The 13,284-nt window shown below is 66.7% G+C and overlaps 2 protein-coding genes across 13 annotated transcripts in view; one reads left to right on the forward strand and one right to left on the reverse strand.

The window, feature by feature from the left end:
* Positions 1 to 8,731, forward strand: part of PPP1R12B (protein phosphatase 1 regulatory subunit 12B) — a 205,943-nt gene extending 197,212 nt beyond the window's left edge. For 7 of the 12 annotated variants that reach the window (XM_077902509.1, XM_077902508.1, XM_077902510.1 and 4 more), the window contains 2 exons: positions 248 to 428; positions 4,107 to 8,731. In XM_077902509.1, coding sequence (XP_077758635.1) covers positions 248 to 382 — 135 coding nt within the window. In that variant the 3' untranslated portion in view covers positions 383 to 428; positions 4,107 to 8,731. The remainder of the gene's footprint in view (positions 1 to 247; positions 429 to 4,106) is intronic. The other 5 variants (XM_077902512.1, XM_077902511.1, XM_077902513.1 and 2 more) reach the window with 1 other exon arrangement.
* A 1,660-nt stretch (positions 8,732 to 10,391) lies between these two features.
* LOC144316582 (uncharacterized) lies at positions 10,392 to 13,273 on the reverse strand. Its single transcript, XM_077902583.1, has 3 exons — positions 13,036 to 13,273; positions 11,817 to 12,857; positions 10,392 to 11,753 (listed from the first exon to the last, which is right to left on the reverse strand). Exons 1-3 carry the CDS (start codon positions 13,271 to 13,273, stop codon positions 11,518 to 11,520), a joined length of 1,515 nt encoding a protein of 504 aa, XP_077758709.1. The 3' UTR covers positions 10,392 to 11,517.
* Positions 13,274 to 13,284: the final 11 nt, after the last annotated feature.

A 13,284-nucleotide genomic window follows, 5' to 3' on the forward strand; every position in this document is an offset into this window, starting at 1 on the left:
GTGGCCGACCTTCAGCCCCCCGTAGGCCTCAGCCAAGACCGTAGGCCTGGCTCCCCCCTCGCTGGCGCATTCCTCCCTGTCCCTCCCCCTCCTGCACCATCACTCCTGCCTTTCTCATTTCCTTTCTTGCATGCGGACTAAAAACAAAAACAAAAGGTCACGTGATTTCTTTGTCCTACTTTGATCTCTTCTGGTCTGTCTTGTCTCTTTCTCTCTGTCTGTCCCCTCCATGTTTCACTCTCTACAGAACCTCCACCAGCTAAAACAGATTCAAACCCTGAAGCAGATGAACGAGCAACTGCAGGCTGAGAACAGGGCCCTGACTCGAGTTGTGGCCAGGCTCTCGGAGTCCGTCGAGTCCTCGGAAGTGCAGGAGCTCTAGTTCTTGCCCCTCCTCTCCACCTCACTTCCCTCCTCCACCACTGCAGGCACGTTCACCCTTCTTGTTGGGCCCAGAAGCCCTGTGCTCACCCCACTCCACCAGAGCCGCCACACGCGGTGCCTATCCGTGTCAGGCATCTGCAGGTGGAAGGAGCCAGGACTGAGATCACGGATGGGACAGGACAGCTTAGGGCGACGAGGGCAGTGGGGGGTCCTTGCCTGGGCTCGTGGTCTGTTTGGTAAGAGCAACACGCGGCCTTCTCCCCCCCTGCAGACCGAATATGGGTTTGCTCACGTGGCTACTCGGCTACACAGAGGTGTACACGTGTGTGCTCACACCTGTGTCTGTGCACGTTTCTTTGGTGGAGTCGTGGGTTGCTGAAGCGGTTGGGGTTGGTCCTGGACTCCAAATTGTTGTTGAGCCTGGGGTAACCAAGGGCAGGGGCTCTCAACCCTGGCTGGGAACTTGAAACATATGGTACCTGGGCGTACCCCCCCACAACGCACGCCCCAAAATCAGTCATCTGGGTTGGGACCCCAGCATCAATAGTTTTTCAGACCTCCTGTGTCTTTATGATTCCTTTATGAAACCAGGGTTGGAAATGGCCCTTTGCCTACCAGACAGAGCTGAGTCCTCTGCATCCGACATGCTGGATGGGGCCAGTGGCGCAGAGGCCAGAGCTGCACGCCAGCAAACGCTGTGCATCCCGCCGTCTGAGTAGAACTGGATATTCTTTGCCTCCCTCCTGCAGTAATCTCTGCTTTCTCCCCATCCCCGGGAGGCATCGCTCGCATCCCTGTCACAAATCTCTGAGCCCTAGGGATGTGCCCCCGGACCCCCACCCCTCGCCCAGCCAGACGTTCCCTAGCAGAGGTGGCTTTGCAAGGGAGATGGCAGTCAGTGGAGCAGGGAGCAGGGCGTTTATTTCAACCGAGAACTGCAAATATGTGTGGTCTGCAAGACAAGCTCACAGATAACTTGTTTTCCCATCACGATGCTGTGATGGGGTCGCCACTGCTGAGCGGCTTCACCCTCTGAAATGAGTTTTTAATTTTCAGCAACGATCTAATTAGTCCTGACCAACGTCTGTTCTTTTCTGTCCCTATTTGCTTGTGCCTTCAGGGTCAGGGGCTGCCAGCTAATACCCACTAGATCTGAAGCCCCCAAATTACCATAAGGGCTGAGCTAATATCTGCTGTAGATGCCATCACACACCAAGAAAATTGAAAGGGGAGCGATACATAGCCTGGCACCAAGCTGCTCCGGTACCCGACGTGGTGCCGTGTTAGGTCCAAACTCCACGCTCCACAGTAAGCCTCAGGATCGTGGGGAGATTCGACAGGGACGAACTAGGGACCCCAAAACAGATCTGCCATTTGTGTTTAGTTTCCGTCTTTGTGCAAGATAGTCTAGGATACGGGGCAAAACTAGATCGTGTGCTTTCAGTAGTTAAGACCTACGGTGACAGTTGTCATTTATTAAGGCCTGTGCACGGAACTTTTTTTTTCCATAAAGATTTTATGTATTTATTCCTGAGAGACCCAGAGAGAGGCAGAGACACAGGCAGAGGGAGAAGCAGGCTCCATGCAGGGAGCCCGATGGGCACTCCATCCTGGGACCCCGGGGTCACGCCCTGGGCTGCAGGCAGCTGCTCCACCGCGGAGCCCCCCAGGGGTCCCTGCACGGTAGTTTGTATGCTTTTGCCTCAGTCCCCAGAACAATCATTGTACCAGATGGAAAAAATGAGTTACAATTTAAATAACCTGCCCGAGGTCACCGAGAGTCAGGGTGGACCCGAGGTTCACACAAGTATGCCAGGCTTCCAAGCCCTCGGCCCCGGGAGGGGAGCTGTCTGGTGTGGGGCGGAGCCCGGCCGCTTGTTGAGCACGGGGCCCGAGCGTGGTGTGAGGGGTCCTGTTGGGCCGTGCTGTGCCCCGCCGTCGCTGCTGCGGCACGGAGGGCGGCCCTGTGCGCTCTCGGCCTCTTAGCAAGCCCCCAGCCACCTGCCAAAAGATTTTGCCACTGCGAAGAGGCCTTGACGCAGTACACGGCTCCTGTAGCGGACCCGCAGACGGGCCCCTCAGTCTGGCCCATGAGCCGTAGAAACAGGCTGGGGGCGGGATCAAGAGAATATTCCGTGACATGTAAAAATATATAGAATCAAACCTTGGTGTCCAAAAATAAAGTTTTACTGGAACTGAGCCCTGCTCACCTGTTTACATATTCTCCTTATGCCCTAAGTACCTTTGTGCCAGGAGCGGGGCTGGAGTTGGAGCAGACGCATGCCTTGCTAACCCCGAGTCCCTGTTGGCGGGCCCCTCGCAGACGCCCGTGCCGCCCCCTGCCCGAGGGAGACGGTGGCTAGGCCACCGGTCGGTGTGCTCAGGGACTCTGTCCTGCCTCGTCTTTGTGCTGGTCCGTGGGGATCCCCTAAGAGGTCGTCTTACCGGCGTGTGGCGCAAGCCCCTTGCCCCGGGTGTAAGCAGCGGGGCTCCCCGCCCGCTCCCTGCCTGCGCCTGGGTCGCCCCAGCCGGCCTGGCCCCCCGGGGCTCCTGGCCTGCAGCACAGCCCCACCCCAGGCCGGCGGCGGTCGCACTTGCCCAGGCCAGCGTCCATCAAGCTGCCGTAACCTAGAAAGTCAGAAATTAAGAAAAGCTGGCCTCAGGGGCTGCCGCGGAGCCTGGTAAACCTCGTGCCCCTGCAGTGCCCCTGCCCGTGCCCCTGGTCAGGCTGGAGCCCCGCGTGTCACAGCACCTGGGCATCTCCTCTGTGGGGTCAGGTGTACAAGGCTTTCGCCCCTTGATTTGTGCATCGCGCTTGCTGTGCCCACGCTCCCCCTCCGTGTTGGTTGTCGTGCGCTGCGGCTGCCAAACTACCTCGGCCAGTTGTTTTTTTTTCCCCAAAGCATCAAGTCCCTAACGTGAGATCACATCACGGCTCAGCAAGTCGGCGTTTCCGAAGCAGGGAGGGCTCAGCCGAGCTCCAATTCGATGAGCTGTGGCAGCCCTGGAAGGGCCCGGGGGGCTCGGGGCGCCGCTCACGTGCACCCAGGGGAGCAGGGGGAGCAGCGCGGGGCGCCGCGTGTGCAGGTGGAAGGGCCTCCGCCCCCCAGGCGCCCACCGCCGGGAAGCCCGCCGTCCCTGGAGCTGCTGCTGCGGCCCCACGGCCCCCCGGGAGCCGCCACGGGAGCTCTGGGCAGGAGCTCGGTGCATACACAGCCCTCTTGTGCCCCCAGCACCCGCTGGGTCCCTGGCCTCTCGGCTTTGGTGGTGGGCGCGGGGGTCCTGGTGCATCGCGTCACAGCCCGCGCGTGGGGGCCCTGGGGCCTGGGCCATCCCCGCGGGCGGCACCTCAGCCCCGTCGGCCCGGCGCTCCTTCCTCCGTCTCCCGCTGCATCCCCGCGGCTCGTGTGGGCTCCCGTGGGCTCCCCTCCGCGAGCTCAGGGCAGGAGCGACGGAGAGCCGCCCGCAGCCCGGGAGGACGGGAGACGCAGGGAGGGGCGTGCGGTACAAGGCCAAGGCCCAGCGTGCCCGTTGGCAGGCGGGGGGCCGTGGTCCCCCCAGTATGGACGGGCTGGCCCAGCAGGTGCAGGGGAGAGCCGCCGGGGGGGGGCGCTGCAGGGGCTCATGGCGCCGGCTGCCCCCCGCCCGGCTGGCCTGGGTGAGAGGGTGCGGGGCGCGGGCCAAGCTCTAACACGCCTGTCCCCTGTCCCCTGTCCCCGCAGGTGTTAACAGAGCTGAAGTCCGACAACCAGAGGCTGAAAGATGAAAACGGAGCCCTCATCCGAGTCATCAGCAAACTATCCAAGTAGACCAGGCTCCCGACGAGGAGGCCCGGCAGCGCAGGCTGCTCTCCCCCTCGTTCCGGCCGCCGCCTTCCGGCCCCAAATGGTGAATGTTCTGGTGGAAGGACTCCCGCACCCCCCTGCAGCCACCTCCCCCGCGCACGTTCCCTCTGGGCTCTCAGTGCCTGTTCCGCCCGTGACCCCCGCCCCCCAGCTCCAGCGTGGTCGTCGGAGCCGGCTGGAGAGGGCCTTGGGGCCAACACGGGGCTCGGCCATGGATCCCGGCCTCCTGCTGCTCAGCTCCTTGCCCACCTTGGGTTGGGCCCGAACCTGTAGGCCTCAGCCCACCCAGTAGCCCACAGCCTTTTCCGCGGACCCCACGTCCCTGGTCTAGGGGAGTCTTACGGTGGCCCCTCCAGGACCTGCCCGGGATGCCAAGAGATCAGGATGTTGGCATAACCGCGGGCCGGCCTCCGGAGCCGAGGTGACAGGCACTCTGCGGCTCTCAGGAACCGACTTTGCTCCGGGGTTGCTGCTCTCTTCTCTGTCGGCAGCCCGGCACCATCCCCGCCGTGTCTCGGTTCCGTGTCCCCACCCCACCCCCCTGCCCCCTCCCCAGGCTCGGATGACCTGGCTTCCTTCCTGTCTCGGTCCTTTCATCGTCCTCGCCGTGGCCCTCAGCCTCCGCCCCCAACGGTGTTGGCCTAGGACGGAGCGTGTGACCCACTCGTCTGGCCACCATGGAGCACCGTTCTTGGGCACCCGGGAGACCAGGCGAACTGCCTTGACAGCACCACCGGCCCTCGTGCTGCGAAGCCAGATCCCGGCAGCTGTCCACCCCCGGTTCTCCTCGCCTGCCCCTGTTCCCCAACCAACCCCCCCCCCCCCCCCGTGACCTTGTTCTCCCCTGTCTGCACCGGCACCTGCTCCTCCGGAGAAAGGAAGTCCTTGCGAGGAGGCCTGAGAGCTGGGGAGGGAGGCTGGGTGGGGGGCCGACCCGGGCCGCCAGCCCGTCGGGAGACACGGATGCTGTCAGCAGGTGTCTGGGGACTCTGGCGGCTGCATCAGGGGACAGACCCCCGAGAGGGTGGAGGGACGAGCTGCTTCCAGCCCGCTGATGGGGTCACGGCATCTTAGAGCGGCGAGGCCCGGAGGTCGCTTGGGGGAGCTTCCCGTCGTCGGGTCGCAGGGACCCGCACCTGCGGCGAGGCCACGGCTCTGCCCCACAGCCGGTGCTCCCGGTGGCTTCATTCCTTGAAATGTGGGCAGGTCTGATAACCAGCAAGCTCCTCCCAGTACGAGCTGGGGTCTGCCTGCGGGGACTCCGCTCGGCCCTTGGGTCACCTCCCCGTAACCTTCCTTCGGGTGGGCGCCTTCTGGGCCTTTAGGGCGCCCCTCACGGCGTCCGCTCCTGCCAGTCCCACCTCGTCTGGCCTCCGCTGGACAGAAACGGCCTCTTAAAACAGCCAAGCCCAGGCGTGGCCAGCTCCTGCCTCAGCACAGGGGCAGGCGGCTGGCCGTGGGGGCGACCCCCTGCCGCCCCTTAACCTGTTGGTCCTTCATCGGTGTCTCCGCCCGGTTGGCTTCTCTGTAGTGCAGCTCGGGAACTCCTTGGCTGGGATATTCAGCGCTTGCAGGGGCCGTTCTCCGAACACATACTACCTCTGGCCATTTTTAATTTCTTTCCAGAAAACGTCAGTGTAGTGCTCTGCGGCCCGTCTGAAACATCGCATGCTCTTTAAACCAGAGGCTGTCATTCAGGATCCTAATTCCAGAATAGGAAATGTGTCCCCGCTGGCAAGGCCCCATACAGCATTCTTCGTTCCCAAGCACTACTACTGATTGGGGTTTTGCATGCGCAGGGGAATGCTGTGGGCTCCGTTCTCGGCAAAAGCTAAGTCAGGGTAAAACGCTTCCTCGCGGCCACGACACACATCCCCTGGTTTTGGGGGGCCGGGGGGGGGACCAACACACCCCGGGCACTGGGCAGGGCTTGGGTGTGGTTGCTGCGTCTTCCTCAGGGACGGAGAGCATCTCGCCCCTCTTCACCGGGCAGCCTGGGCCCGGCTTCCCGAGGGCCCCCTCCTCTGCTGGTGCCTCGCAAGAGCATGGGACGGGATCTTAAAACTCTGAGGTTGGTGTTAGGCCCCGCTACCACACGCAGCCCTTGCACATCAAAGATGCCTTTTCTTGCCAGAAAGTTCTCCTTGTGATGAAACATTTACAAGCATTTCGATCTCAGGAATATTGGATTCTATGCCCAAGAAATCGTGAAAGTGTAAACCATCCTGGGTAATTTCAGACACTCTCTGTTAAGGAATTGATTTTATTACACGGACACACTCAGCATCCCGGTCCCTTCCCAGAGGGTCAGACGCCCTTTCTTCACAGCTGCCCCAGGACTGCTGGTTAGAGACCAGCAGGAGGCCTCCCTTCTCTTGGGCTGTCGGCCTCTTCGGTGGCCACAGGTGCCCTGTCCTCGGCCTACTGGTCTGGATACCCGAGGGCACCCCAACCCCAGGGGCTCAAGCTGCGTGAATACGGCGGGTCTGGCCAACGGCCGGTGCTCGGCTGCACCGTCAGAGTCTTTACGGGAAGTGCCACGATGGGGCAAGGAGGTTTCAGTACAACTTTCCATCCTCTCTTCTCATGAATTTGATGTTTTTCAAAACCAAGCCACACCTTTGGGAGTAGCGGTTCGGCCATTCCAGAGACTCTGGCTGAAGTTTTCCTGCTTCGCCTGTTTGTCTCCAGGGCTTGTTCTCCAGACGGCCCTGGGCCTCGAGCACTGCCAGGGCTGCGTCTGCTGCAACCGGCTCCCGCACGTCCTGGGGCGTCGCCTCTAAGGAGTCTGAGGCCCAGGCCTGCCCTGGGCTCCTCGGGGTGCTGAACCCCGTTGGGCGGTCTCGCTCACTAGTCCCTGGACCCTCCCTGTCTTTTTCCATCAGCCACAGGACGCGTTCGCTTCTCTTCTGGGCCTTCCCGTCTCCCACCCCAGGTTGGAGGCCAGGGTGCATTTCTTGCTCTCCGAGGCCACTGAAGGGGGCCTCATCTCTGGTTTGGATCATTTCACGTGCTTTACCCCCCAAAACAAAACGTGCTTATTTGACGGTTCTGCTCAGGAACACAAGGCTGAAGGCCACCAGCCAGCCTGTGAATCCCACAGGATGTGTGTCAACCCCTGTTTTGCCATCAAGGGCTTTTAATGGAGTCAGAAGCAGCCCTGCCCTTGGTTTGGTCTTGGGATTTCCGGCAAAGGAACCCGGCCGCAGCCAGCCTCCCCTCCGGGGTCCTGAGTCTGCCTCCTGAGGACGTGGGCACCCCTCGGGGTGGGCGAGGTGTGAGGGGAGAGGACGGAGTCGGTGCTTCAGCTTCCAGGCTGCTTTGCCCCCCAGAGTCCGAGCGGAGGATTCAGCAGCTGAGCCATCTGAGCCACCGGCCCCCCTGGAGCAAGCTGTGAGGTGGCGCCGCAGCCCCACACCTGCTGTGTTGTCGTCAGGCCCAGTCATGGTGCGGGTCCTGGTCCCCACACTGGTGTTGGGGGGAGGCAGCGCGGGGGGACAAGTCCCCCAGAGTCAGAACCAGCAGCCGGGTGCTGGGCAGCCCTGCGGCCCCCGCAGTCCTCTTACCAGTGTGCACAGCGCACTTGGACCCCATAGCCCTTAGGGTCCTTTCTCAGCTTAAAATTCCAGGGTTTAGTTATTCCTACGACGATTAGGACATTTCGTGAACTCCGAATTCTTGCTCTTTCTAACGGCAGAAAATCTTGTTTTCTTCTGGATTCTGTGACCCAGGTTGCCCTCCCGGCCTTGCTGCAGAGCGGACCTGACGCTGAGGGTGACTGGCTGGCGGAGCGGTGGCTTTGCGGCCTGGTGGGAGCCCGGGGTCAGCTCGGGGGCTGCAGCCACAGTAGCTGCTGGGCCGGGGCGCGGGGCCCTAACCGCCGCCGCGGGGCGGCCCCTGCCTCTCTGGGGTCACCAGGGTCGCCTCTCCGTCCGACCCTCGGCGGCAGGCGGGTCCTCCTCAGGGCAGCCGCGGCCTGGAGTCGTGCGCCGCTCCCCGGCTGCTGACCCGCAGCGCCCCCGGGCCGCCCCGTGGAGCTCCCGTGGGTGCACAGCCGCCCCGCCCCGCCCCCACCCTGCGGGAGCTCGGGGCCCTCGGAGGTGCTGCTTGCAGCGGCCCCGCCACCTGCCACCTGCCGCAGGAGGCCCCGAGCGAGGCTGGGGGCGGGCAGTGACCACGTAGGGGTGGGGGCGCCTGTAAGGCCCCGGTCGCCCCGCCCCTCCCCCCCAGCCGAAGCGCACGTGTGACTCTTGGGCCCACGTGTGGATTCACTTGTTGTAAATATACGGGGGGGGGGGGGCAGATCCGCTTTGTGAATTGAATGTATTTTTATGCAACTCTGAGTGGCCTTTCAACCGCCAGACGCGCGATGCCGCCGCGCTGGTTGGCCGTAGTGTTAGTGCCCGTGTTCGCGAGTTGGAGTAATAACAGTCACACCTGCGGCGCCTGTAGACACAACCGTATTTATAAACAAGTAAATAAACCGTGTTTTGACTTTGTGACTGCGCCTCCGCGGCTCGGGAGCTGGGTTCGCCGGCGTCCGCGGGGCGCCCGGGGCCAGCAGGGGCCAGCACGGGGATCCCGGGCGGAGGGCGGGGCTGCGGGACACGCGTGGGGGGCTCGGGCCTGGGGCCACCCCGCAGCCGGCTGCTGTGAGTCGGGGGCTCGGGGCGGAGGGGCGCTGCGCAGGGAGGGGGCGGGCGGCTGCAGGTGGGGGGGGCCTCGGGGGGGGTCCAGGCGCCGGCCCGCGGAGGACACGGCCCCTCCGTCGCCGTCAGCAGCTGCTCGCGGCCCCGCAGCCACGGGAGGAGCCAGGCCGCAGGCCCCAGGGCGGCCCAGCCCGGACGCAGGTGAACCCTGGTGAACCCAGGTGAACCCAGGCGCGGGCCGCTGGGGCCTCAGAGCCGCCGCCCCACCTGCCGAGGAGCTCGCGCGGGGCGCCTGGCCCGCGACACCGGAGGAGCCCCGGGAGCGCCTCCTCCCCCGGCCCCGGGCGGCGGCCCACCATGTCTACACCACCGGCCGCGGCCCGACCACCTGCTCACGGGAGCCTCGGCCAGGCTCCGGGGCGGCCCCTGTGAAACCTGGGGCGCGACCCCGTCCACCTGGGAGCCGCGGGCCCCGCCTGCGGCCCAGGGCGTGACCCCGGGGCCCGGATCGAGCCCCGCCTCGGGGTCCCTGCGGGGAGCCGGCCTCTCCCTCTCTCCGGGCCTTTTACGAATAAATAAAATCTTGGGGATCCCTGGGTGGCGCAGTGGTTTGGCGCCTGCCTTTGGCCCAGGGCGTGATCCTGGAGACCCGGGATCGAATCCCACGTCGGGCTCCCGGTGCATGGAGCCTGCTTCTCCCTCTGCCTGTGTCTGCCTCTCTCTCTCTCTCTCTATCATAAAAAATAAAAAAAATAAAATAAAATGTTAAAAAATAAAATAAAATAAAATAAATAAAATAAAATAAAACCAATGAGAGCAGGACCTGAGATCAGCTCGGGAAGGAGGCGGAGGTCGGGGCGCCGCGGCCCGGGGAGGAGGGGGTTCCCGGGAGGCGCCCCTGGAGACCGGCCGCGGCGCCTTCCCTCGGATCCCGGATCCGCCTGTGGCTAAACCTCCGGTTTGGGCGGGAAACTGGCGTCATCCGAGCTCGGCCCAGCTGGGGAGCCCCAGCACCGGCCTGCAGCCCCTCCACCCCCTCACTCGCCCCGCCCCTGCCGCACTCGCGTCCCCCCAAATTCTGGGGCTTCGTCCTCCGCCCCGACTGAAGCTCTTCGCAGGGGGACCCAGGACCTTGTGGACACGGCCTGACCCGCGGGAACGGAGTCAAGGACCCGGGCCCCTCACGACCCCCAAACCCCCGTCGGAGTGCTTCCCCTAGAAGAGAGCCCCTCGGCCCGGGGACTCTCCCCTGAGCAAGATGCTGGGCCCCAGGTCCTCGGACCCCCCCCCATGCACCTTGCACACCCTCTGATCCCCCCCCCGCCCACCTTATACACCCTCAGAAACCGCCCCCCCCCCGCCCACCTTGCACACCTTCAGGACCCCCACTCACCTTGCACACCCTCAGAACCTCCTACGCCGACCTTGCACCTTGCACACCCTCGGAAACCCCCCCCCCCGCCCACCTTGCCCCGCAAGCCCCGCAGAAACTGGAGACACGCGCCCCCCAGGCTTCTCTCAGCTCATTTCTTTAATTAGGAGACGCAGCTCGTTACAAAATAACAGGTGGACGAGACAGGAAACAAGAACGAAAGCCCACGGGGGGGGGGGGGGGTGCCGCCGGGCGGAGCGGGCGGGGCCGCGCGTCCTTCCTCCCGCGACCACAGCGGGTCCCCGTGGGGCCGCCCCGCCGGGTCTCGAAGCTTCCAGGCCCCGGGATCGGGGGCGGCCGGTGGGTCCTTCGGGGTGGAGACGTCCGCGGGCCCGGCCTCCTGGAGGAGCGGCCGTGCCCCGTGCTGCCCCCGCTCGGCTCGGGCAGAGGGCGGAGGGCGGCGCCGGGCCTGGGCTCCGCGTCCCACGGTCCCCAGGGTCCCGACCGGGCCCCGTGTCCCCCGCAGGCACCCCTCGACCGTCGCACCCCGGGGCGCGGGGCTGGGAGCGGGAGGGTGACGGCGGGTGAGCCCTTCACGAGTGGGGGGCCGGTCGGGGCACGGGGCGCTCCTCCGGCGGGAGCCCCTCTATGGCTTTTCAGTTAGTTCACGGGGGTCGGGGGCAGGGCGCAGCGCACAGGGCGCCCACCGGGACCCGACGCCGGGCGGGACGCAGCGCAGGTGCGGGCCGTGGGGACGGGCCTCCGGGGCGCCCAGGTCCGCGAGGGCGGGGCGGACACGGGGCCCCGACGGGGTGACACGGGGGCTCGGGCCTCGGGGGCCTCGGGGGCACCGGGCGGGCATGCGGCGGATCTACAGGAGGCGGAGACATGCAGGCGAGTGAGGAGCCCGGGAGGTCCCGGGGGCGACCTTGGGTCACATAACCGGATGCACTGGGGGTAGGGTGGGGGGGATGAGGCCCCCATGGCTTCGGAAGGTTCTTGTTTTTGTCACTTAAAAAATAAACTATATTCGCGTGTCTTCAAGTCACAGTGGCCCCTTCTCAGTGTTACAGCTCGAAAAGCAGGTTAAGACCCTCGGTGACCAGGGTCTGGCCCCGGGACCGGGCAGGGCCGCAGGGCGGGCGCACAGCAACCAGGACGCCCTGGACTCGGATGTCACAGGGACGACCCGCCCTGCCCCCTACGCCTGGCTGGGCCCGCGACCCACTCGGCCCGGAGTCCTTTGCTGCTTCTCCCAAATGCCACCCTACCCGGCATCCTCCAGGCGGGCGTGCCAAGGCGGGCAACTGTCGTGGGGCCCGGGCCTCCTCCCTGCCCGCCACCAGCCAAGGCCCCCAGGAGGGCCACGAGCAGCCCCACAAGGAGGGGCGGGGAGGGAGCAGGTGCAGGGGGGAAGGGGCAGGGGGGGGCAGGTGCAGGGCGGCGGGCGGTGGGGGGAGGGGCAGGTGCAGGGGGAGGGCAGGTGCAGGGGAGAGGGCGCAGGTGCAGGGGGAGGGGGCGGGGGAGAGCAGTTGCAGGGCAGCGAGCGGTGGCGGGAGAGGGCAGGTGCAGGGGGAGGGGGCAGGTGCAGGGCGGCAGACGGGGGGTGCATGAGGCCACGCATCAGCACACAGCACGGCCACCCGGACTCTCCGTCCCACTCGCGACCCGGGGCTTCTCGGCCCCTCTGCTCACCCACCCGCACCCCTGCACGCAGCCCGGGCGCTCGGGAGCTGGCTTCACCCACGGGCGGCCGCTGCCACCGCCCCTGTGGCGCCGGGAGCCCCGGGACAGCCGCCCGGCCCCCTTGATTCCGCGGGGGCAGCTGGGCTGGTTCCAGAGCCGAGGGGGGACCCCCCCCCCGCCCCGGCCTCGGCTCCCGCCCCGCCCGCAGCCTGCCCCGGGCTCCCCAGCAGCTCTGAAGGGCCCGCGCGGCCGCCAGGCTCAGGACGCCCGCGGCCAGGGTGACCTCGCTCTCAGCTGCGGAAAACCCACGAGCCAGGGCGCTGCCCGCCGAGTTCACGGGGCCCACGCCGGGGGCGGCCGCGCACCTGGGCCCGGGGCTGCGGATCCAGCCGCCTTGCGGCCGGGGAACCCAGAGCCCCGGGGGGGCGACCGCTGCCCTTGCGGCCCTCGGGGGGCGGCGGCCGTTGGGCTCCGCGGGCAGAGCAGCATCTCGGGCGGCGGAACGCGCGGGGCGCAAAGGGAGGGCGTGGGCTCCGCGGGGCCTGGGCACACGGTCCGTGGGGAAGGCGCGGAGACGCCCCGAGACCCGCAGCTCTGGGGCTGGGCGAGGAGTCCCCGCCCCCGAAGCGCGCCCCCCGCAGCCCCCACGGCCCCCCCGGGCGCGACTCTGGGCTCGGCACGGACCCAGCTGAGCTCCCCCGGGCCGGGCGGGAGGCGAAGGGCGGCCGCGGGGGGCGGGGCACAGGGGGCGCGGGGCGGCTCCGGGGCGGGGGGTCGGGTGCAGGGCGGCTGCGGGGCGCAGGGGGCAGGCGCAGGGGGCGCAGGGCGGCTCCGGGGCGCGGGGCCCTCGCTCGCCCGCCTGCCTCCTGCCGGGCTCCGTGTGGGGGGAGGCTCGGCGCACGCGGGACTCCGCGCATATGGCTTTTTACCCGGGCGGGGCCGGGGGCGGGGGGCGGGGGGCACGAGTGGCGGGGCCGGGCCCAGCAGGTGCAGCCGCTGCCGGGCCGGTCCTGCTTCTCGGCGCCCACGACGCGGGCCTCCCCGGGTTGGGCCAGGGCTCGGCAGCCCCCCGGGCCGCAGGGCGGCAGAGGTCACGCGCACCTTCCTCGAGGCGCGGCCCCGGGCGACGACGGCGCGGACAGCGGCGGTGGGAGGGAAGAGAAGCGCAAGCGGGCGGGGCGGAGGCGGGCGGAGGCAGCGCCCGAGCCGGGAGCGGGCACGAGCGAGGCCTGGAGGCGACCACGTGCCCCCGAGGCCCGGGGGCGGGGCGGGGGCGGGGCGGGGGCGGGGCCTCGGCGTCGGGCTCCTCGAGCACGCGGCCCCTGCACCCCGCGCATGCGCCGGGCCC

The sequence above is a fragment of the Canis aureus genome, chromosome 6 (assembly GCF_053574225.1).
Source record: "Canis aureus isolate CA01 chromosome 6, VMU_Caureus_v.1.0, whole genome shotgun sequence".
Taxonomy (NCBI): Eukaryota; Metazoa; Chordata; class Mammalia; order Carnivora; family Canidae; genus Canis; species Canis aureus.

What these genes read in the sequence shown, in the direction of transcription:
- LOC144316582 (XM_077902583.1), bottom strand. Translation starts at nt 13,273, where the DNA reads ATGCGCGGGGTGCAGGGGCCGCGTGCTCGAGGAGCCCGACGCCGAGGC. An exon ending in GGCCGCGCCTCGAGGAAGGT is followed by an intron (nt 12,858 to 13,035) that starts GCGCGTGACCTC and finishes CCGGGTAAAAAG; the next exon opens with CCATATGCGCGGAGTCCCGC. An exon ending in CCTGCCCCCTCCCCCTGCAC is followed by an intron (nt 11,754 to 11,816) that starts CTGCCCTCTCCC and finishes CTCCCCCTGCAC; the next exon opens with CTGCGCCCTCTCCCCTGCAC.